The following is a 25,725-nucleotide window of genomic DNA, read 5'->3' as shown; positions in this document are numbered from 1 at the left end:
AGAAGCATGTTATTTCGCCAGGGCCTAGAGAAGCTTGTTGTCGGCTATCGGAAATTGTATGATGAAAAAACGAAAGCCAAAACTGTTCAAACGACTGTGTTCAAATATTTCTGTAGCAAATAGTTAGTTTCTCCATTATATATTTTGAACAATAAACATTTAATTCTATAATTTTTATTATCTTTTACATGGCATGCAGTTAAAAAGTTATTTAAAAGGTATTATTTAAAAGTTATTTAAAATTCTTTATGGACATTCCAGAAGGTCAAGTACCAATTATAATTTTTCCTATTGGTTATGATATTCGATTAACGCGTTTCCGTTTTGCGCGATGCGCTCGCGGGACGAATTAATCGCGTTAATCGAGGCCCGCCTGTATATACAATTTTATGTACATTAACATTCTCATTACACATATATAAGATACTATATTATATTTGATCTGCTGGTGCATTGTATATGTGTATCCCAGAATCAAGGGTGGCTCCTAGGCAAAAGTCCATCTCCACCTAGTTCATCTGTTTTGGCATAGAACCTCTACAAAGCTAGCCAAAAAATATGTGTGAGGTATTATACCACCAGCAATACAAGGCAACTACTGCCCGATGCCCTTCTCTAGGCCCGGATTTACGTTAACTGTTTGTGCCGAATGCACAATGCCGCACCCACCAGATGTACAGCAATACCAGTGAGTGCCAACAAGTGAATTACTAATGGAGAACTTCGACAAATTATCCTCTCTACCAGGAGCGGCAGCGAGTAGCACATGCTTCTTGATTAGTCCGGGGTTCGAGCCAGTGAGCCACCAAATATGGAGGATGCGGAAAGGTCAGGGAATGACCACCGCATGTCCCCGGAGCAATATGGCCTTAGTTGCTAATGTTCCTAAAAAAAAAAAAAACAAACAAACAAACTGTCTAGTCTGTCCTCAAGAACTTTCAAACCTGCTGACAAGCACAGTGAGACAGTTACTAAATGTTTCTTATAAACCTTGTGTTTCATAGAAACCAATCTTTACAATAACAATTGACATAAATCAATACAATAGCAATCCATATAAGTCAACACAATAACAGTTGACATAAATCAGCACTAACAATTTGCGTAAATCTTCAGTTTACACATAAACCTTTTGTCTTTTGGTCTTTTGTGAAGTCAATTCCCGGGAGAAGCTGAAGTTCTTAGCTGAGTCCTCAATATGAAAACTGTTCTTGAGAAGGTTTGCAGAGCAGTAAAGTTATTACGATCTTCAACTAAGATATTTACATTGTTCTCCAATAAGTTTGGTACCGCAGACATTAAATCCGCTCTAGGTTGAGAGTGCAATGGACAATTCAGAAGTACATGAATCCACGTTTCATATTCCCCACATGTGCAGTATGGATCAGGCTCCAGACCACGCTCAAATAACTTAGCCCAGAGCGACCCATGCCCTGTTAGCAGATAAGAAGTTGTCATAGAAAGCCTAATCCACGAAATAACTCCAGGGGTTGTTTAGAATTCCACTTGCGCGATATGCTTTCTTGTTACAAGCCCAAATTCACTCTCATCCCATTTTTTTTTTTTAGCCAGACAACAGTAAATTCCTTCCAAAGCCTTTTCTTCTCCCTTTTAAAGTCACTGGCTGGATCGGTCATAATTCCAGCAATGTCTTAGACTATCCTTTTTTTAGGTAGTAAATCAAACCTTGGAAAGCAATATATATAAATCTACAGGAATCATACCACAAAGTATTTAGAGTGCGTTGTTTGAAACAGTCCTTGGAATATTATTGATTGTCAGAAGAACAGCTTGCAAAATCCTAATTTTATCTGCAATTGGCAAAGCTATACACTTTCTTGGAGCCATGCCAATAAACAACTGTAACTTCTAGCCAATGTTCATTTTATTACTGCATGTTGAGAAAAGAGTGTGGGAAATCTTAATAAATGATTTCTCATGGTCAGGCTGCAGGCTCCTCAGTTACTTCAATATATTTGAAGTGTCCTGTCATTTTTAAAAGCAAATATTGTAATATTCAAAATTTATGGTCATTATAGAAATATCCTTTTATTTTCAATGTTGTTATAATGGATGCAGAATAGCATTAGGTTAATGAGAAATTGGCCGAGACCAACCACATGGGATATTATAATGTGTTGGGACATTAAAAAGAGGGTCACTATAAAGTGCTTCGACATTCATATATTAAGAATGTTATAATTTTACATACTTAATACAAGGTATATTGATACCATTTTGGAAATTGTTGCCCTGGTTAGGACAAATAAAGCTGATATTAGTTGTCCTAACCAGGAGTTAAAATTGCTCTCACTCCATTTATTGACAGCACAGTTCATACTGAATATTCTTGTATTGTTTACTACAACACAGCCCTTAGTTATTTAAGCTTGTTTCCTTAGCATTAGTTACCAATTCATTTGAAATTTTTTTGCCATCGGAACATCTTTCTGATATCAATTTTCACAGCCACTTACAAAAACTCTTGATATATGCAAGCATTACTTGCATTAGCAAAGGCACATGATGCAAGAAAGCAAGCTTATATAGCATCAGCCAAAAGAAAAAAAAAAAAAAAAAAAAACCCTTATTTCACCCATCCACTTGCTCCAAATGTTTGTCAAGTTCTGCCTTGAATCTCTTTAAGCTATCAACTTCTACAACGACAGATGGAAGTTTGTTCCAGCAATCAACCACCCACTGGCTAAAGGCAAACTTCCGCACATCTATCCTACAACCGTCTTTCCTCAATTTGAATTTATGCCCTCCCAGGCGATTATTCTGAGCAAGAGGAAGAATCCCATCAACATTGAGCATGCTCAAACCATTCAAGGCTTTATACACCTCAATCAGATCACCTCGCAGGTGCCTAGTCTCCCTATGGCGCCTCCGTAGCCAGGTGGGCAGGAGCAGGAGCAGCAGTGCATAGCACACACGCTTCTTGATTAGACCATGGTTCGAGCCTGTACCCACCAAATACGGAGGATGCGGAAAGGTCAGGGAATGACCACCGCATATCCCCAGAGCAATATGGCCTTAGTTGCTAATGCTCCTAAAAACCAAATAACAATCAAACAGCCTAGTCTCCAGACACTGTAATTTGCAAAACTTAAGTCTTTCTTCGTAAGAGCAACCCTTTGTTCTGTTCACTAATCTTGTTGCCCTTCTCAGTACTCGTTCCAACAGCTCCACATCCTTCTTAAAATGAGGCCTCCAGACCTGTATACAGTACTCAAGGTGTAGTCCGACCGTTGCCTTATACAAGGGGATAATACCTCCTTATCCCTGCTAGAAAAATTCCTGTATATCATTGGCAAAACTCCATGAACTACTCTTGCAGACCATCTGCACTGCTCAGAAAACTTCATATCAGCCTGCACAATTACCCCCAGGTCCTTTTCATTCTCTACCACTGTCAGTGTGGTACCACAGAGTTGATATGTTACTCTGGGATTACTGTTTCCCATATGTAGTACTTTTCATTTGTCAATGTTAAACTTCATTTGCCACCACAAAGAATATCTACTGAGAGTGTGTATGCTAAGGTAGGCAAATCAATAAAGATAGAATTCTTTTATTCTATGGCTATCAGATAACTTTTTTTCAAGTAGAGAATCCCTGCTCTCAAGATATTTGCTAGGAACAAATATTAACTATCTGTTCAGTAATTAAGTGTTATTTATATAATGAGAATCAGGGAATTTAAACAATCATTTGTAAAAAGTTATTTTGTTTTCCTAATGATTATAATTCTTTTCTAGGTGGACCATGTTATACATTTGACTGGGAATTAATAAATGATTTGCTTAAGTGTGTACGATCTGATGGATTCCTTGTATCGGGTAAGATTTTATTACAGAAAAAAAATTAATTTGTTTTTATACTGTAATGCCACATTATGTAATAAAATATCCAGGGGCTCACATTTGGTGAGTATGGGCTTGGCACACCTGGGGTCCTCAACTGGATATCATCATTCTTCTCTTTATTAGTGAATTCTCTCTCTCGCACAGAATTTTTTTTTTTTTTTTTTTTGGCTGGTGCTACAAAAGTCTCAGGCTTTCTTGCACCATATGGCTAATAATAATAATATGCATGGGACTTGGATGGACTTTGTAAACATTAAGGTTCAGAAACCTGTGAACACACTATTACTCCAGCTTTATGCTGTCCTTATAGAGGTGTCCATCACCTCTTTATGCCTACAGCATATTAACTTGCAAAATACTTGGAAGCATTATGCAGTATCAATATGATAATGAAAAAAATTGTATTTTCTTAAAGAGCAGATCAGAATGCCAACTGCTAAAATTTAACCCCCTGGCTGGTGTAATGGTGTATACCAGGCATTAAAGCAACTCTAATTTAAAAAAAATAATAATTAAATAGATGTTAAAGTGATGCTAATGTGAATTATGGTTTTCCTTCATTATTGGTTTGACTTCTGCCCATTGATCGATTGTCTTGTTATTCAAGAAGTTGAGCCATAAAAAATAAAATAACATGCTTTTCAAAGCCATTTTTCAATAATTATTATAAAAATAATTTAAAATTAGTGATATCTCTTGTGTCCAGTTATTTAAGTACACCAGCTTCACTTTTCATTGCAGTGTCTCCAGTTGTGAAGGCAATGCTGAATTTGTTTTACTGCAGCATCTGGCTAGCATCCAGGTGTTGAAACAGGCAGGCCTTGCATTTTGGTTTTTACAAGTTACTCTTGCTGCTATTCAAATCTAACTATAGTAATGCCTTCTCACATAGCAACAGTGAGGATAGATAGACTAAATTTGGGCATTAATTTTCCAAATCTCTGGCTTCCTACTCTGTACACACTAAATGTAAAACAATTACTAATCAATCTAAACTCTGTTTTGAACAGCCTCAAAGCTTTTTGGTCTCTGGCCAAAATTATCAGTTGCAATTTCTGCCCATCTATACTTCCATCTCTTTTGCAACCTGATTGTTTTATTGCATCTTCCTCTGTTAAGGATAAAGCTGATTTATTAGCATCCTACTTTTCTTCCAACACATATCTTAGTACATCACCTGCCATACCAAACATAGTCCATTCAAATGCTTTCTGTAGTGTTCCCAGCTGAAGGATATTAGAATTCTGAACAATCTTGCTGTCAAAAAAGTTCCAGTTCCTGATGGAATTTCTCCTCTTGTTCTTAAAATCTGTGCTTCTGAGGTTGCTCCTGTTTTGTGTTACCTTTTTTTTTTTTTTAATACTTTCTAATTTCACTGGTGCTTTTCCTTCTGTATAGAGATTTGCTCACTTCCAGCCAGTTCCAAAGTAATTGAGAAATCCATCAACTGTTAACCCTTAAACTATTTTGAGCCTTTCCGTCTGATAAATGATTGCAATTATAGATTCCATACATGTCAATCCACTGGTGATATTCTATCTTACTGATCTTTGGACAAAAATTGATAGAAAAGTTTAAAACTCAAGGTTGCTCTTGACATTTCCATGGATTTTCATCATTTTGCAATAAAGGCCTTCTATAAAGCTCCCAGCTTTATGGATTACCAACTGTTTCTTTAAAATGGGCTAGTTTTCTCTCTGAGTACAGATAATGCTAGTGTTTCCCAAGATGCATTGTTTTTCCCCACTGATTTCTCCTTATATAACTTTCCACCAAGTCAGATGCTTTGGGTATTTATAAGTAAATTAGATCCATTTATTATCCAGATGTTTATTGTTCTTAAAATTGAAAGTCAGCAGATTTGTTAAATGCAGATCTTCCCAGGAGGAATCCATGAATAGGAAAAATCACTGGAAAAAATCACAAAAATCCATGAAAAATCACTGAATATGAAAATATTTTTCTCATATGTTTGCTCGCCTGTTTTTTTTTTTTTAATAAAGTTCTTTAAAAAATTTTATTAAATCTTTTTTTTTAAGAGTTACATAGTATCTCCTTTAAGTATGGAACCTTACATAAAGGTTCCATATGTAAAGGAGATATTATTAATCACGTGTACTAACTAATTCAACTGATTTTTGACCTATTTGGGGTCACTTATGAGACAAGGTAGCCTCAAAAAATAGTTCTAAGAAAATAACACCACACTGCATTATGTTTTCCTATCACGATTGTCTTATTACACTTTTCTACCATCCATGACAGTGATAGAGCATGGACTTGTGCTGTTTAGAAATGACTGCATTTGATTAAAAATGACTAATATAATTTCAAATCAAATAACATCACCCAATATAGATGAGTTCATTATTTATTAAAAACTGAAGGTGCTGTGTTATAACTACTTTTGACCTATTTGGGGTTACTCATCAAACAACAAGTAGTTTCAGTTAGTCACCGTGGTAGGTGAGTCTAATTCCCCGAGCCTGATTTTATGGAGAGGGTATGAATTTAAGTCAGGGCTCCCAATTGAGAAAGGTGAACAGGCTCAGTACAGCATTTTCCCGATGGCCCATTCTGGCTCTCAGTGCTCCTGAACATAATGAGTATTGTTTTCACGTATTAACAATAACTGTAGTTCGTGAACTTTTGACAGTTTTTAATTTATGATCTTGAACAAATGCAGAAAGAAAGGAACAGACCAAGGAAACTGTAAGGAAATATATATATTTTTTAATATTTATCTGCTAATATTGTTGCTTTAACAAAGAGCTGATCAGCAGCAGTAATCATATTTTCTGGGTATAAAATGTTAAAACAACTTAAGTTGTCTTCAGAGCTTCATATTCACATTTTAACTGATTAATAGTGCAATTTAAGCAAGTAATAAATATGTTGACCTTTTAAATGCTTTTCAGAATTGATAGTCTATCAATACCCAGGGTCCTGAGCTGGATATCATCATTCTTTTTATTTTTTGATGATTCTCTCTCTCAGGGTAATTCAGAATTTTTTTTTGGCTGGTGCAGCATAAGCCTCAGGCTTCCTTGCACTATATAGCTAATAATAATAATAATAATCTTTATATAGATCATAAAAATGTGTTTTTTTGTTTTTTTTTTATGACCACATCTGCAAAATAACTTTCTTCATGTCACCATAGCATTGTTTTTCTATTTTTAAATTCCACACTTGGTCTGCTTTGTGGACCCTCCCATGAAGCACAAACCTGGGGAACTGTCCCACTCTGGTTCTTCCACTGTTTTGTTGCCATTCATATTAATATCAGTTGTTGCTGTCAAATAAACATATCCACTGTACAGTACTACCCTGGGCTCAACAAATTTTACAGGAGACATTTTTTGGGGTATTTCCACCACATACAGAAATGTCTCATACAATACTGTATGTGCTGGATCAGGTGAAGATGTCTTTTTACACAACTTCTTTTTTTTTCCCCCTAGCGTGATGACATTCTACATGCTCAGATTTACCAAGGCGCAGTGACACAGTTGTTCCAGAGGTCTCAAGTTGGGGGAAAATCCTAAATTAATAGGATTTCTGGTTATGAATGATCTTATTTTTGGGCCTCTAATAATGTGTGACAAGGCCCTAGACTATCTAGATCTAGCATTGGCAATCTATATAGCTCTTGCTTGTATTATTAATAAAGATAGACAAGCATAACATACAGAATTCAGTATGTATATTAATACAGCCGATTCCAGTTATTTGGGACATATCGGGACTAGTGCATTGTGGCCCAATTAAGCGGCTGCCCCAATTATGCGAAGTTTCACGTAGTTAAAAATACAGCTTTAAGATTGATTTTCTGTACAATCAAATCAAACTACACCACAATAAAGTACCTTTCACTATACTGATATGTAGTAAGCACTGGTCATTGTGATCACGTTTGTGAATTGAATTTTAATTCTATTAAACAGCGATTCTAATTAGCGAAAGTAGGAGGAATATTATCCACAGGCTATAATAAAAGTAAAGATATATTAAGTACAAATTTACACTTTATTATCTTACCAATTAAAAAATTAAATGATACATGAAAATCGGAAGAATATTTTCCACAGGTTAGCAAAATATAAATAAATTTATGCTTACATTCATAGCTTGATTAATAAGTACTGTAATATGTACTTACTAACTAGTTGATATTTCTATTCACTAACATGGCATTCTGGGTGGTGGTATCCATCTGAGAATAAGTAACATTAGTCTTCTCCTTAGGTGAAGCGTTACTTATTCGAAGTAGTGCAATATCATGGCAACTCGTTGTGAAGGTATTCACAATATGAGATATAACTTAAAACGATGCCGTTTTATTAATAATCTGATTTATTCAGATATAGCTATGTATTCCTGATGCATTTGCACTATATTTATACATAGTCTAGACTCCTTCATAGCTTGAGGCTTATGCCCTAAACGCTTGAGTCTAAATACATGATACACCATCAGGCATCTCTCATATTGTGGAGTTATACTTCATAACTGTTTTGCCATCATTGCATCACTCGGGTACCTACCCACCCACCGAAGAAGGGCCAAATAGCCCTGAAACGGTGCCGTCTGGGTGGTGGTATCCATCTGAGAATAAGTAACATTAGTCTTCTCCTTAGGTGAAGCGTTACTTATTCGAAGTAGTGCAATATCATGGCAACTCGTTGTGAAGGTATTCACAATATGAGATATAACTTAAAACGATGCCGTTTTATTAATAATCTGATTTATTCAGATATAGCTATGTATTCCTGATGCATTTGCACTATATTTATACATTCACTAACATTTGTGGGGGGGTTAAAATTTAAACAAAGTAACACGATACGCGCAAGTGAGAACAGAGTAACAAGTTACGAAGCTTAAAAAATAGGAATGAAGAAAAGATTCTGAAAACTTTTATTTTTTTTATATGATTGAAGATTTCATGGAAGTGTAAACACATTTCATCATAATAACATAAAAACCCACAGAATGTCGGTATTCTCACAAATTCAATAAGATCGAGTTTACTATCCATTTATAGATTGCACTAACAGAAAAACCCACTAAACTGGAAACTGCTAATTGTTTTATGGTTGTGACCTCCAGAAATACGAGCGGACAATGTGGTATGGTTGGAGACAATCGTAGGGTAATCTCGAGTGCTGTGGTCTCCTGCCCCGATTAAACAGCATGTTGTCCCAATTAAGCAAAGTAAACCCTGGCTATTTTTTCAATTGGGTTCTGTTCTTTAAGATTTGTCCCAAATAAACAGCTGCCCCGATTAACAGGTGGCCCAAATAACCAGAATCCACTGTATTAGGCAAATGATGTAAGAAAGCATGCTTGGAGAGCATCATCCAAAAAAAAAAAAGAAAACTACCCACCTCATCCACTGTCCACTCCAAGAATTTGTCAGGTTCTTCCTTGAATTTATTCAAAATATCCACCTCCACAACAACAGATGGAAGTTTGTTCCAACAGTCACCCACTCACTGGCTAAAGGCAAACCTCAGCACATCTGTCTTGGAAACAGCCTTCCTCAATTTGAATTTATACTCCCTCGTGTGTAGTCTCAGCAAGAGGAAGAATGCCATCAACATTGAGTTTACTCAATGTTGATGGCGTTTACTCAATGTTGATGGCATTCTTTATCAAACACCTCAGTTGGATCTCCTTGCAGGTGTCTATTCTCTAGATGCCGCAATTTGCAGAACTGAAGACTTTCTTGTTAAGTGCACCCTTTTGTTTCATTGCCCTTCTCTGCACCCATTCCAGCAAATTTACATCCTTCCTAAATGAAGCTTCCAAACCTGTATGCAGTAAATCAAGATGCAGCCTAACCATAGCCTTGTACAAAGAGATAATCATCTTATCCCTGCTAGCAAAATTCTACTATATCATTGTCAAACCCCATGAGCTATCATGGCACCATATCTGTACTACTTAGAGAACTTCATGTGTGACTGCACAATTATCTCAAGGTCTTTATCATTTCCCACTATGCTGAATATAGTGCCACATAGTTGGTAATTTAACCTGGGAGTACTGCTACCTATATATATATCAGTGCTTTGTTGTAGCATTTGTCATAGTGGTTAATAGTAATTTTTTATATTTGCAGTTAAATAATAAATATCCAGAAATGGCTATAATAAACATACTTAGAAATATTTAAATTTTCAGGAGTACACTATCAACAGAATATTTCACATTTAGTTGCTCTGTCTGTAGTACAGCTTACCACCACCTAGAGGTGCTAATATAACAAGACAATCTTTAGTTTATGTTCAGGAATTATCATCGTAACTCATTTCATCAAATCATCTATCTGCACTGCTCTGAACCCACATTTAAATTATACCTAGGTACTGTGGAATTAAGTTTCTCCTATTGTTTAACAATGTTAGTGCAGTGATTAGCCACCATCAAATGCTAGGAACAGATTAAGGTTTTAAGTGCATAGTTGCTCCAGATTTATGACAGAAAATTCATTTTTTTGTCTCAGTTTTAATCCTTCTTTGTCTTGCTGTTGTAACAATTTCTCTGTTCTTTTTTTGCAATAAATAGTTTTATCTGGAATTTATCTCTTCAAAAATCACAAAATTACTTTTAAAATTGGATTTTTCAAAAATTTCTGGGAATAAAAAAAATAATAATAATAAATAAAAATAAATCATATGCATGTTTCATTTTCGTTAATGAATATGGCCATAATAAACACCTGAGAATAGTTTACTGTAATTGTTCAGTTAGCCACCAAAAATATATGTATATTCTGTAGATTTTTCATTTCCAATGCAGCCCGTATGATATGGTTCAGAGGATGCCCTCTCTCAATTTAGAAAAGCAGTAAAGGGTAATAAAGAACTTAATTAAGAAAATATCATCAAAGATGTATTTTCAAAATAATTGAATATGTGATGGCAACTTGAACTCCTTTAGCCAATAGAGAGTAGGAATATGAACCCGAGCACTATCCTAATCTGTCAGTATATGAGTACTTGTGTATTCACTGTCACAACCAAAGACCTCCTTCCTTTTCAATCACAAATGTAAAAGACCAGTGAGAGATGATTATATGGACAATACATTAAGAACATTAAACTAGGTTGATGAATGACAAACTGGGAATTAGTAAGCCACAACATTTGCAGAAAACTTTACTATAAATTTAGCACAAAAAATAAATAAAAAGCATTAGTACAATTCTACCAACGTTGTAACTTAGGTGATTTGTGTGCCAACATGATCGAATGAAGTGCTACAATTTTCAATATTTAACACTTGTAGCAGAAGAAGTTTGACATTATCAACAAATTTGATAGATTGTGGACTTAGTTTAGTGCCCAGCTGACTTTCCATCATAAATTCATAAGCCCAAAATGCATTTCCTTATGGTAATCCAAAGTCTGTTGGCTCCAAACTAGAATTCATAGATAGCTAGTTCTGAACTGACTTTCAGAAGCATTAAATTAAATATTATTTAACTTAAATATAACTGTAATTGGAGAACCCATTCATCATTTAATAGTGCCATTTGAAAAACAAGTTTCACAAAAAAAATTTTCACCACTACTCAGTAAAAGAAAGAAACAATTTTCAGTCTCAGCACTGTCAATTTCAGTGTCAGAACCAACCAGACTCTATTATGAAAGGAGAAAGAATCAGCATTAGCAAGAGCACATGATGCAAGAAACAGGCAAAACGATATATTATAGCATCAGCCAAAAAAAAAAAAACACCCTTATTTCACCCATTCCCTCGCTCCAAATGTTTGTCAAGTTCTGCCTTGAATCTATTTAAACTATCAACTTCTACAATGACAGATGGAAGTTTGTTCCAGCAATCAACTGCCCGCTGGCTAAAGGCAAACTTCTGCACATCTATCCTACAACCCTCTTTCCTCAGTCTGAATTTATGCCATCTCAGGTGATTATTCTGAGCAAGAGGAAGAGTCCCATCAGCATTGAGCATGCTAAACCATTCAAGGCTTTATACACCTCAATCAGATCACTTCGCAGGTGCCTAGTCTCCAGACACTGTAATTTGCAAAACTTAAGTCTTTCTTCTTAAGAGCAACCCTTTGTTCTGTTCACTAATCTTGTTGTCCTTCTCTGTACTCGTTCCAACAGCTCCACATCCTTCTTAAAATGAGGCCTCCAGACCTGTATACAGTACTCAAGGTGTGGCCTGACCATTGCCTTATACAAGGGGATAATCACCTCCTTATCCCTGCTAGAAAAATTCCTGTATATCATTGACAAGACACCATGACTCAAACTCGAAACCAGAGCTAACCACATCCAGGATGACCTACACGTGTGGTGTTCCCTCCACAAACTCTCAATCTCGGTCCCTAAAACTAAGCAGGTTCTCTTGAAAGGTTTAATGTACTTGATGTACTGGTCCTTGTTTGAGGAACTGACAAGTGTACATGGAAGCTTGAAAATATAACAAATTAAGCAAGTCATGCTTAGCATTTTAACAAATTCTAGAAAGGTGAGAAAATCGAAAACAGAGTTCAGATCTGCTATTTCAGATGAAGTTTTGGAAATCCTCTTGACAGCTAAGTCTAAGCAGCAGTATCATATTTGTAAACATTCTGACTCAGCTTTTCTGAGGAGGGGAAAAGTTGCCAGCAGAATCTTTCTTGAAGCAATAATAATCAGTTCATGTTTACAATCCAAACAGAAACCCACATATAGGAAAAACCATAGGTAAGCTAAAGATTGAAAGCATACTGTTAATATCAAATTTTAATACATATATGCATATTATCAGTGGGCTTTACAGAACCTGATTTTTGCGAAACACCTGCTTTTTGTGAAAAAGCCTACTGTTTTGGGTAAAATAAATAAATATTGTAAATAAAATCTGCTTTTCTCCTGCTTACAGTTATCTATTCTTTATTCTATTTTGGTATGGAATGGAAGGCCAGTGGATTAATGTACAATGTTTAATCCATACTAGTTAATCAATGCAGTTTTAATTGGAGTAAAAATCAAGGCATGACCATATACAGTAAACCCCCGCTATTCATAGGGGTTACGTTCCTGAGAAATGCCGCAAATACCGAAAACACGAATACTGAGTTATGGCTCCCATAGTAATAAAGGGGTTCCGTTCCAAAGTATGAAATATATAAGAAAAACTAGGCTAAAATTTTGTCTCTGTATGTATTATATGTACCTTCATAATACGACTATGTACATAGACAGTACATAGTGAAATTTTTTTTTTTTTTTTTTATGAGAACCCCAAACACGAGAGGTATTATAACCTATAGTACTTAGTACCGTGCTTGGGTTGGAGGTTGAGAAGACGAAAGAAGATATTTGTTGATATTGGACTTGAACTTCTGTAGATTGTAATTTTCAGGAAATACGTATGAAGGAAGGTTGTTCCAGAAAACGGCAGTTGAATGAATAAATGAGGAAGATGAAAAGTTGGTTCTGTGAGTTTGAAGTTGGACAGTAAATGGATGTTGGCTGGTGGCGGCACGTGTTCGGACTGTTTTGAAAGAGAGAGCGGGAATTATAGAAGCCGATTCAGAAGAACAGTGCCCATGGAAGTATCTGTAGAAGAGGCTTGCAGCAGAAACAGTGCGCCTATGAGAAAGCGAGTGGAGAGACTCTGTTAGAGATGAATCATTAATTAACCTAACTGCCCTCTTCTGAATGGAATCAAGAAGCCTGAGAGAGGTTTTGGGGGCACCACCCCAGATGTGGGAACAATATTCCATGGCAGGGCGAATTTGCGATTTATACAGAGTGAGCAGCTGTTTGGGAGAAAAGTAACGCCGAGATCGAAAGAGAAAACCAAGTCTTTTAGATGCAGAGGAAGCAATATTTGTAATGTGCTTGTGCCAAGAGAGATTAGAAGTCAGGGTAATCCCCAAAAGAGATATATCATTTTGCCTAGAAATCGGAGTGTTACTAAAGATAAGCATAGGAGCAGAAGAATCCTTTTTGCGAGATATAAGACAAGATTGAGTTTTAGAAGGGTTGAAATCAACTAATTTGTCTTTGCCCCACTGGAGAATTACCTGAAGATCGGCATATAAGGAATTGGCAGCAGATTTTCGAGAACTTGAAGCTGATTGAGCTGGACAAGGTTTCTCAAAATGGAAAGTTGAATGCAATGTGCTATCATCGGCAAAACTATGGATAGGATTTCCAGTCAATGGAAGAAGGTCATTGATATACAAGAGGAAAAGAGTGGGGGAAAGAACTGAACCTTGGGGGACACCGGCATTAGTGAAGAAGTTAGAAGACAGAGAGCCATCTACCATCACTCTCAGTGAGCGATCAGAGAGAAAACTGGATAACCAATTACTAAAAACAGTTGGCAAACCATAAGATGGAAGCTTGTTTAGAAGACCTTTATGCCAAACACGATCAAAAGCCTTTGAGATGTCAAGAGCAACTACTTGTGTTTCAACGAACCTTTCCATTGAATCAGTCCATAAATGGGTAACATAAGCCAGAATATCACCAGTGGATCGACACTGATGGAATCCATACTGGCGATCATTGATCAGACGGAAGGTTTCTAGGTAGTTTAAGAGTTGGCGGTTAATTGATTTCTCCATTACTTTAGAAAGAGTAGAAGTAATTGCAATGGGACGATAATTGGATGGGAGGGATTTGTCACCCTTTTTAGGAACTGGCTGGATATGAGCAAATTTCCAAGCAGAAGGAAAAACACCTTTGGAATAAGAAAGTGAAAAAAGGCGGCAAAGAATAGGAGTAAGTTCAGGAGCACAGGTTTTGAGAACAAGTGGAGAAATACCATCAGGACCTAGAGCTTTCTTAGCATCAAGATTCATCAAAACCCTTCTGATATCCTTTTGACGGAAGACCACAGGAGGCATTGAATGGAGCGTGTTGGGAATGGTGGGAGGTGTTTTACCAAGATCATTAATACATGAGCTCAAAGACAAATGGGATGCTAGCAGGTCAGCTTTATCCTTGGCTGAAGTGACAACAGAACCATCTGGTTTGGACAGAGGTGGGAGTAGAGATGGGCAAAAGTTGCGGCCAATAGCTTTGGCAAGAGACCAGAATGCTCGGCTACCATTAGGGCAAGAAGCAAGTTTTCTACTCTTAGCCTGTTGAAACTCTAGTTTGGACTGATTAATAACTGCTTTACAATTGTTGCGAGCTTTGGTGTAGGCAGAAAATGAAACTGAAGAATTAGAAACAAGCCAATTACGATATGCAACGTTCTTCTCTTGGACAGCCTTAGCACATTTATTGGAAAACCAAGGTTTAGATAAAGGACGAGATTTTAAAGTGGAGTGTGGGATAAAGGATTCCATTCCTGCAAGAATAATTTCACCGACACGATCTGAGCAAACATTGACATCAGAAGTTTTGAAACAGTAATCAGACCAAGGAAAAGAAGAAAAGAAGTCTCGCAGGTCATCCCATTTTGCATTCTTGTAATGCCAAACAATACGAGGTTGGGAATAGCCATGAGATAAAGGTTCCATTGGAGAAGAGGCAATCACCAAGTTATGATCTGAAGTGCCTAAAGGACCTCTCACTTCAACCTTGTACTTAGAAGGGTTGTTTGTGAGAAAAAGATCAAGCGTATTGGCTGTATGATTAGGATTGTCCGGTATTCTTGTAGGTAAATGAAAAATCTGTGCTAGGTCATTAGTAATTGCAAAAGCCTCAGCATCTCGACCTGCTGGGTCGGTGTGACTAGAAAACGGAAGCCAGCTGGAGTTGTGAAAGTTAAAATCACCAAGGAAAATTACCTCACTGTTAGGAAAGTTGGACTGGAGAGAAAGTCAAGTTGCAAAGAGAGGAAGTCAAAGAGCTCCAAGTGATTAGTGGAGTTGGGAGAACAGTAGAGACAACAGATGAATTTTACACAATGAGGTAGAGAGATTTTAAGCCAGAGAAGATCAAAGAGAGGAGATTCCAAATTGCCAAGTCTCTGACAGGGAATATCAGAACGGACATATGCACAAGTACCACCTTTGAGGCGAAAGGAATCATACAGCAAATAATTTGGACATCTGAGATGAGCAGTAGTTGAATCAACTGATAACTGAGATTCAGTCAGATAAAGTACATGGGGTTTGGAAGACTGCAAGTGGAAATGGACATCGTTGAGATTAGAACTGAGACCACGTATATTTGTGAAATGAATTAGGAAGTCCTTGGGAGGTTTAAATCTTTTCGCAGATAAGCTTGCTCTATTATTTTGACAATTCATGGTGTATTCAATAGTAAGAAAAAGTGGGTGGGATATGCTGTATGAAGTAATGAAATTTTTGGGTATGGCGTGCATGTGGTAAGAATATACCCAGATCCTTGACATAACGTGGCCTCGACAATGCTCCCCGCATACACACTACTCGGACTCCCTCCACTCACAGAAAAATTCCTGTATATCATTGACAAGACACCATGAGCTACTCTTGCAGCTCGTCTGCACTGCTCAGAGAACTTCATATCTGCCTGCACAATTACCCCCAGGTCCTTTTCATTCTCCACCACTGTCAGTGTAGTACCGCAGAGTTGATACTTTGGTCTGGGGTTACTGTTTCCCATATGTAGTACTTTACATTTGTCTATGTTAAACTTCATTTGCCACCTCTCAGCCCATCTGTTCAACCTTTCCAGATCCTGTTGCAGCAGCATAGCGTCAGTAGTGTCCTTAACAACCCTGCCAACTTTTGTATCATCTGCAAACTTGGACATTAAACTTGATATACCATCATCAATATCATTCATAAACACCGAAAACAACAACGGACCCAACACTGAACCCTGAGGAACTCCACTAATAACATTAGTCCACGTTGAGCAGTGTCCATTGATTACCACTCTCTGTCTTCTGCCACTCAACCATCCCCTTATCCATAGCAGCAATTTGCCTCCAATGCCGCACTGCTCCAATTTGTGCAGCAGTCTTCCATGTGCAACAGTATCAAAAGCCTTTCTAAGATCCAAATATATAATATCAAAGTTATTCCCTGCATCCAGTTCTTTTGTGACTACATCATAGTATCCAATCAAATTGGTCAGGCAAGACCTGCCCTTAACAAAACCATGCTGCGTCTGAGCTATAACTGAATTCTTGTCTAGATGATCCTGCAGTGCTTCTTTAACCAGTGCCTCCATTAATTTTCCTGGAACAGAAGTTAAACTAACAGGTCTATAATTACTTGTGTCAGCCTTTGATCCTCCTTTGTGAATTGGGGTTACATTTCCACATCTCCAGTCTATGGGTACCTCCCCTGAGTCCAACGAAGCTCTCATAATTATGGCTACAGGTTTGCTTACTTCCTTTGCTGCCTCCTTTAATATAACTGGATAGATCCCATCCACCCCAGGTGCCTTTTTTATGTTTATCCTCAACAATCTCTCCTCCACTTTCCTCTCAGTTATTACAAAATCATCTAGCTCACTGCCAATGTTTACTTTACCTACGTCATTACATCATTTATTCACAGCAAGTATGAAAATGGAATTGTGAAAATATCAGACTCTGTCTGATAATTTTGTGCGTGCTTGTTAATATATCAATAATGTATTTATTATACTGATTAAGTTCTTGACTGACTAACAAAGTCATTTGATTGTTTTAGGATATGTACACTCTAACTGGTACGAAAGCTTTAATCTGAAGTTTGAACTCTTGGTTTGAGCATGTAGGGTGTCCATTATGAAGCTTTTTTTTTAGTGTGCATGGGTGATTTAATCAGATTTTTGTAACTAGGGAGTTCGAATTCAGCAGTTTAACATCTCTTGTGCTTTTGCAATTGTTAAATAAATAAATTGTTTTATTTATTTAACAATAACAAATAATTTTCTTTTTATACTCCAGGACAAGTATCAACAGAAAATTATTACTCTGGAACATATAATAAAGTAAGAGAGAATACAAGAATATGTTACCATATTTAGTGGTCATGTGGCTTGAACTATGGTCACTCAGAGCACATGCACTTTTGTACCTTTGTGCTTGACCACTCAGCTATGGATGTGTTAATATATTTTCTGTTTATACTCTGGGATGACCACATGGTCAGGAATTCACAAGATAGAGACAACACAAGAAACTTATCGTATTTAGTAACCATGGTCACTCAGGAAGTGAAGCCAGTCGACATCGCTGGACAGTGCAGTGTCGAGTCAGTTTGGTGTGACATAAGCATTGGGAGATCAAAATTGAGAGTAGGAATGTGCTATAGGCCTAATGACTCTGATGAGTATAATAAGATACTGTACAGGGAAATAGTGCGGCAGTAAATCAGCCTTATAATGGGGAATTTCAATTTCCCAGATATTGACTGAAATTTGGGGACTGGTCACTCACACACTAGCAGGGCTTTTGTGGATTTATTGGATGATTGTTTTCTACATCAGCATGTTCAGGACGCAACTAGAGGGAGTAATACTCTTGATTTGATTATCAGTAGTGATTCTTCATGCATTAAGAATCTGCAGATAAATGAACCACTACGTGGCAGTGATCACAGTGTGCTGAAGTGGGATTTACTCAAAGAGGTAACTACCATTAGGGGTAAAGGGAAGGGTTATTGCTTTTGTAAAGGCAACTACGATGGACTGAGGCAGTATTTAAATTCTATACAGTGGGACCAACTGATGATGTTACCAACATCAAATTCAAAATGGGAAGCATTCAAAGAATTATCATGGAAGCTACTAGACTTTACATACCAACTAAGAAATATTGTTCAAGGTTTAGGCCTAAATGGATGTCAGATGAACTAATGAGACATATGGCAGAGAAGAAAAATGCATGGGATACATACAAATTAACACATGACACAGAAGCCTATGATAGATACAACTTGATCTGTAACCAAGTTACAAAGGAGGTTAGGCAGGCGAAGGCAGATTATGAGAAATCTTTGGCAAGGGATGCAAAGAGTTGTTTACTTGTGTAAAATCTAGAAGGAAGGGGATGAATCAGATTGGTCCACTTGATATCGATGGGTCAACTGTTGATGATCCTGCTCAGGTAGCTAACAAACTAAATCAATATTTTGCATCGACATTTATACATGAGGAGTTATTCAGCGAGTGGAATGCCAGAGGTGTATTCAACTCTGGCAGTAAGCTAGAGAATCTTGTAATAACTGAGAGTAAAGTGGAGGAGAAATTGTTGAAGATAAACACAAGAAAGGCACCTGGGGTGGATGGGATCTATCCAGTTATATTAAAGGAGGCAGCAAAGGAAGTAAGCAAACCTTAGCCATAATTATGAGAGCTTCCTTGGACTCAGGGGAGGTACCCATGGACTGGAGATATGCAAATGTGACCCCAATTCACAAAGGAGGATCAAAGGCTGATCTAAGTAATTATAGACCTGTGAGTTTAACTTCTGTTCCCGAAAATTAATGCAGACACTGGTTAAAGAAGCACTGCAGGATCATCTAGAGAAGACTTCAGTTATATCTCGGACACAGCATGGTTTTGTTAAGGGGAAGTCTTGCCTGACCAATTTGATTGGATACTATGATGCAGTCACAAAAGAACTGGATGCAGGGAATAACTTTGATATTATATACTTGGATCTCAGAAAGGCTTTTGATACTGTTGCACATGGAAGAATGCTGCATAAATTGGAGCAGTGTGGCATTGGAGGCAAATTGCTGCTATGGATAAAGGGGTGGTTGAGGGGGAGAAGACAGAGAGTGGTAATCAATGGACACTGCTCATCGTGGACTAATGTTATTAGTGGAGTCCCTCAGGGTTCAGTATTGGGTCCATTATTGTTTTCTGTATTTATAAATGATATTGATGATGGTATATCAAGCTTAATGTCCAAGTTTGCAGATGATACGAAGGTTGGCAGGGTTGTCAAGGACACTACTGACACTATGCTGCTGCAACAGGACCTGGAAAGGTTGAGCAGATGGGCTGAGAGGTGGCAAATGAAGTTTAACATTGACAAATGTAAAGTACTACATATGGGAAACAGCAACTCCAGAGCAACGTATCAACTCTGTGGTACTACACTGACAGTGGTAGAGAATGAAATGGACCTGGGAGTGGTTGTGCAGGCAGATATGAAGTTCTCTGAGCAGTGCAGACGAGCTGCAAGAGTAGCTCATGGTGTCTTGTCAATGATATACAGGAATTTTCTAGCAGGGATAAGGAGGTGATTATTCCCTTGTATAAGGCAATGGTCAGGCCATACCTTATGTGCTGTATACAGGTCTGGAGGCCTCATTTTAAGAAGGATGTAGAGCTTCTAGAACGAGTACAGAGAAGAGCAACAAGATTAGTGAATGGAACAAAGGGGTACTTTTACGAAGAAAGGCTTAAGTTTTGCAAATTACAGTGTCTGGAGACCAGGCACCAGCAAGGTGATCTGATAGAGGTGTATAAAGCCTTTTTATCTATGCGCCCGATCAAGGATGACAGCGTTGTCGGGGGAGATCTGGTGTTGTTTTTCCCAATAGTGCTCAGCAATGGCGGATTTACTGAGCTATGTGGTCCGTATCGCTCTTGAATGTTCCTTGAGACGCCGTCCTGTCTCCCCCACGTAACATTCCCCACAATCTGGCCATGTGATCTCATATACGACCCCACTACTAGAATCCCTAGTAATGGGGTCTTTGACCTGTGACACTATTCTGGGACCGCAAGTGGCTGGAATGTCTGTGGATTGGATCCTCTGGCAACAATAGCATGAACAGAGACAGGGGAGTTAGGCTTCACCCCCCTTTTTGAGGCGGTGGTTTTTGTCAGAGATGACATTTTAGTTTTCCACGTCCCCAGACCATTTCCGGTTCTGGTACACGTGAAAGGAATACTGAGTATGCGCCTGGTCATCCATGTGTGCCGTGAACCTGGTATTTAAGGATGTGTCGCTTAAGTTGCATTATTGCTGAGGAAGCAGGCAGATACCTCCGAAAGCTTCAATACTGTTTTTATTGCTTTTAAATTTATATTTTAATGCATTTTAACTTATTTACTTATTTTATTTTATTTTTGTTGTAAACTAGTTTTTTGTAAATATTTAAAATTTTTGTAAATATTATTTTACAGTCTTTTGTATCATTTTATTTTATTTTATTTTACTATTAAATCAGTTTTAAACGGTTGGAGTATCTGTTTAAATTTGTGGCATGAATAATCCCAACCTTAGAGGCCTTATTGCAGATATAGTTATGCACTTATTATTATATATACTTGTACCTTAAGGGCGTCTCCGTAGCCAGATGGGAAGGAGCAGCAGTGCGTAGTACACGCTTCTTGATTAGACCGGGGTTCGAGCCCATCACCACCAAATATGGAGGATGCGGAAAGGTCAGGGAATGACAACCGCATATCCCAGAGCAATATGGCCTTAGTTGCTAATGCTCCTAAAAACCAAATAACAAACAACATAACAAACTTGTACCTTAATGCCTGACCACTCGACGATAGTATGTAGGTAACAGTTAATATGTCATAATTATTTTACCATGTGAATGAAAGTTAATCACAAAGAAATTTTTAAATTTTTTTTTTAAATTTTCCTCAGGTTTAATCATAACAGACTGACCAAATATCGTTTTTAAGATTTTAAGCCAGAAAAAATTGAAAAGAGGAGATTCCAATTTACCAGGCCTCTGACAGGGATTATCAGAATGGACAATAAGTACCACCTTTGAAGTGAAAGGAATCATACAATAAATAATTCGGACAGTTGAGATGAACAGTGGTTGAATCAACTGATAACAGATTCTATCAGTAAAAGTACGTGGAGTTTGGCAGACTGTAAGTGGAAATGCACATCATTGAGATTAGAAGTGAGACCACGTATATTTGTGAAATGGAGGCAGTGTTTGAGAAGTTTAAATCTTTTTGCAGATAGCTTTGCTCTATTAGTTTGACAATTCATGGTGTATTCAGCAGTAAGAAAAGGTGTGGGGGGGGGACATGCTGTATTGAAGCATTGAAACTTTTGGATACGGGATACACATGGTAAGAATATTCCCAGCTCCTTGACATAATGTGGCCTCAACATCCCCCCCCAATGTACTACTTGGACTCCCTCCAGTCACTATCTGGCAGAGTAGAGGCAGCTTGATTATACACTAACTGATCCGGAAGCTTTCTAGAGTTACCAACAGCTTTGGTCTGGTGTACTAACTAGCGGCTGGCCTGCGAACACAATTTTAGTGCTGTAAAGAAGTTTGGATCATGCTATGATGTCTATCATAACCTCAAAAGATATCAATGATACTGCATGATGGAAGAATTGGGGCTGCAAGAGTAGCTCATGGTGTCTTATCAATGATATACAGGAATTTTTCTAACAGGGATAGGGAGGTGATTATTCCCTTGTATAAGGCAATGGTCAGGCCATACCTTGAATACTGTATACAGGTCTGGAGGCCTCATTTCAAGAAGGATGTAGAGCTGCTGGAACGAGTACAGAGAAGGGCAACAAGGTCAGTGAACTGAACGAAGGGTTGCTCTTACGAAGAAAGGATTAAGTTTTGCAAATTACAGTGTCTGGAGACGAGGCACCAGCGAGGTGATCTGATAGAGGTGTACAAAGCCTTGAATGGTTTGAGCATTCTCAATGCTGATGGGATACTGCCTCTTTCTCAGAATAATCACCTGAGAGGGCATAAATTCAAATTGAGGAAAGACAGATGTAGGATAGATGTGCGGAAATTTGCCTTTAGCCAGCGGGTAGTTGGTTGGGGGAACAGACTTCCATCCCTTGTTGTGGAAGTTGATAGCCTAAATAAATTTAAGGCTCAGCTGGCCAGGTATTTCGAACGAACGGATGGGTGAGGTGAAAGGGTTTTTTTTTTTTTGGCTGATGCTGCATAAGCTTGCTTGCATCAATGTGCCTCTACTAATGCTCCAACACTTCAAGCCTCCAATAAGCAAAGTGATGGTATTTCCAGTAATGCTGCTTTCCTATGTGTCACCAGTAAGCAAAATAAAATTTAACGCCCTAAATGTTGAATACTGTTGACCGTTAACCAATCAGAAAACAATATCGAAAAAAATTTCGGTGCCCTCTTGAGCTGCTGCTCGTAAACAACGCTTACCTTGCCTACCAACTTCCGGTGGCCCTGAGCAGTGCACCAGTTGATAAGGCATCTACCACCTAGTATTGCCTGGTAGCACAGATTAGTGGCATTCCTTAGTGTGATGTGGATGCCACACCTCGACCCCAGCTTACGGTGGCTGGCACCTGGATGGTTGCCCACAGTGCATTAGGTGCTGCTCTTCAGGACCTACACATGGGGGTTTTACCCAGGATTACTACAGTTCCACCGTCGTGAAGGTGTAAGCAGAGGATTTGGCTGTCACAGACCGCCCGGACTTCGTTGAAATTAAATCCCTTTGACTTTGAGTATCATCCGAATATCAGTTCCATCAGCGTTTTAGACTCCCAGTTAACAAGCACTCCTGTCATATCTGAGAGAATGTCTACGACACCCTCAAGGACCAAAATTGTTTCCTAGATTTTGTAATCAAAATAATGATTATTATGCTGCTTGGAGTATATTTCTTTATGTACTAGTTACTAAATTTACACAAATAAGTTATAGCAGTGTAAATACACCATAGTTTACCCATAAAGTTAACTACATAATTAGTGTAACGGCATCGTTTGATTATATCTCATATTGTGGCTACGGTGGCTTTTTTCTTTTCATCATAGATTTATTTGTAGCAAGCAAGCATAATTCACCCCTCTTAACTTTTAAGTATCGTTCGCTGTCAGGATCCATTTTCTCAAACCTCGCCATTGCCGATGCAATTTCACGAAATGCCATTGCCATCTCTCTGGTGATGAAGTATCTTGGCTCCTTATTTGGTTCACCTTGAGCTTCGTCAGCATTTTCTTCTTTCACTATCGCTGCCTTCAAGTCAATAAGTTCTTTGCTAGATAATTCCTTATCTTCTTCCTCTATTAACCCCTCCACGTCTTTAGCATCAACCTCCAACTGAAGTAGCTCTGCAACCTTTACAAACTTATCTGTAACCTCTTCATATGATTCGTCCTTTTCAAATCTTTGAAGCCTTTTACGTGCCGTGGGCATATCTTCTTCCATGCGCCATTTAAACAACTTTTAGTAATTTCCGCCATGGCCTTATTAATGTTTAACGTGGCGTGGTAAATATTGTAAGATTTCCAAAAGTCTCTTAACGTAAAAGTTTTCTCATCGTCTACTGCAGACAATGCCTGAGCAAATGTACGTAAATAGTATGCTTTTAAATTCGAAGTAACACCCTGATCCATAGGTTGGATGAGTGAAGTCAAGTTTAGTGATAGAAATATGTCTCATGTTTGAATTGAAATCATCTAGAATCCTAGGATGTCCAGGAGCATTATCTAATAGAAGCAAAATTTTGAAAGGAACATCATTGTCTTTATAATATTTTTCAACCTCGGGAATGAAGCAGCATTTAAACCAATCCTCAAAGAGAGATATTGTTATCCATGCTCTCTGGTTCGATCGGAAATGCACGGGTAGGGTGGCATTTATTGATGCCCTTAAATGCGTGAGGATATCCAGAATGGTACACAAGCAGTGGTTTTAATCTGTAAACTTCCGCTGCATTAGCCCCAAGCAAGAGCTTGGCCCTATCTTTTGACGCCTTGAAACCTGGCATTGTATTTTCCACTTTTTTAATGCATGTTCGATGCGGCATTTTTTTTTTTTTTTTTCCAATACAGGCAGTCTCGTCAATGTTAAAAATTTGCTGCGTTGAATAGCCGCCTTCATCAATAATTTTTTCCAACACCACAAAATTTCTATACTGCTGCAGAATCGACACTGGCGATTTCACCGCGTAGTTTAACGTTGTGGAAATCAGCGCGATGCTTGAACTTATTAAACCACCCACTGCTTGCCACGAACTTGGCTTGGGGTTCGCCGTACTTATCCTTAATATCTTCATAAATACTTGTTGCTTTTGCTTGAATGGCCAGTGGACTCAGGGGCACTTGCTTCTGAATCTGATTTTCCATCCATATTATTAACAGCTGTTCCATCTTCGATATAGCACCTGAACGCTGTTTTGTGATCACTGTTGATCTTAAGTGTGTCGATCCTTTGACATGTTCTTTTATACGTGCACTGACCTTTAAAAAATAGTATTCACTGTTGACGCAACGAGACCTAATTCCCTTGCAGTAGATGACAAATTTTGTCCTGCTTCGTATTTCTTAATCATTTTCATCTTCATTTCTAAATCAATTTTGTCACGTTTCTTGGCACTACCACCACTTGCACTTTTCGTTGGTCGCTTTCCCTTCATCATTGTAATATGTAAATAGGAATGAAGAGAAGTTTCTGAAAATGTTTTTTATATGATTGAAGATTTCAGTGAAGGGGAACACATTTCACCATAATAGCGTAAAAACCCACACAATTGCAGTTATCGGTATTATCGCAAATGCAGTAAGATCGAATTTACTACCCGTCTATAATTAGATGAACTAACAGAAAAGACCAATAAAAAAAAAAAAAAAAAAAGTGTTATTGGGTTCACATTACGATATTTTCACGATACCTCCATTTATTCCTACTGGATGCAAAATATCTTTCCACGATTTTTTTAAGTTTGCATCGGCCGGCATAAACTTATGTAAAGTCAAATTTCCGTATATCGGTTTGGCTGTGGTTATTACGTTAATATTCCATTCACTTATAATAAAATTTTTATTTTGCTGTTTGTCTGAATTTGGTTATCTATAAGTGGTAGTAAGCGTTTTGCTCGGCTCTCTTCATAGTGCCACGTGCATTCCCAGCACGCACAATGTATGTTTAATTTGTCAATTTAATATATCTATTCTGCAATCAAGACGCTGATTACTGCAATTTTATAGTCCTGAT

General features: G+C 37.8%; 1 protein-coding gene across 1 annotated transcript in view; it reads left to right on the top strand.

Annotated features, from left to right (window-relative positions):
• The window catches only part of LOC150080530 (thrombospondin type-1 domain-containing protein 7A-like), a 1,074,234-nt gene that overhangs the window by 566,551 nt on the left and 481,958 nt on the right, over positions 1-25,725 (top strand). The window contains exon 24 of the mRNA XM_090380722.1: positions 3,762-3,842. Coding sequence (XP_090236848.1) covers positions 3,762-3,842 — 81 coding nt within the window. The remainder of the gene's footprint in view (positions 1-3,761; positions 3,843-25,725) is intronic.

Source organism: Mastigoproctus giganteus, chromosome 9 (assembly GCF_048544385.1).
Source record: "Mastigoproctus giganteus isolate SK-2022 chromosome 9, ASM4854438v1, whole genome shotgun sequence".
Taxonomy (NCBI): domain Eukaryota; kingdom Metazoa; phylum Arthropoda; class Arachnida; order Uropygi; family Thelyphonidae; genus Mastigoproctus; species Mastigoproctus giganteus.
Note: the sequence above shows the minus strand (reverse complement) of the source record. Positions and strands in the feature narration are given on the sequence as shown.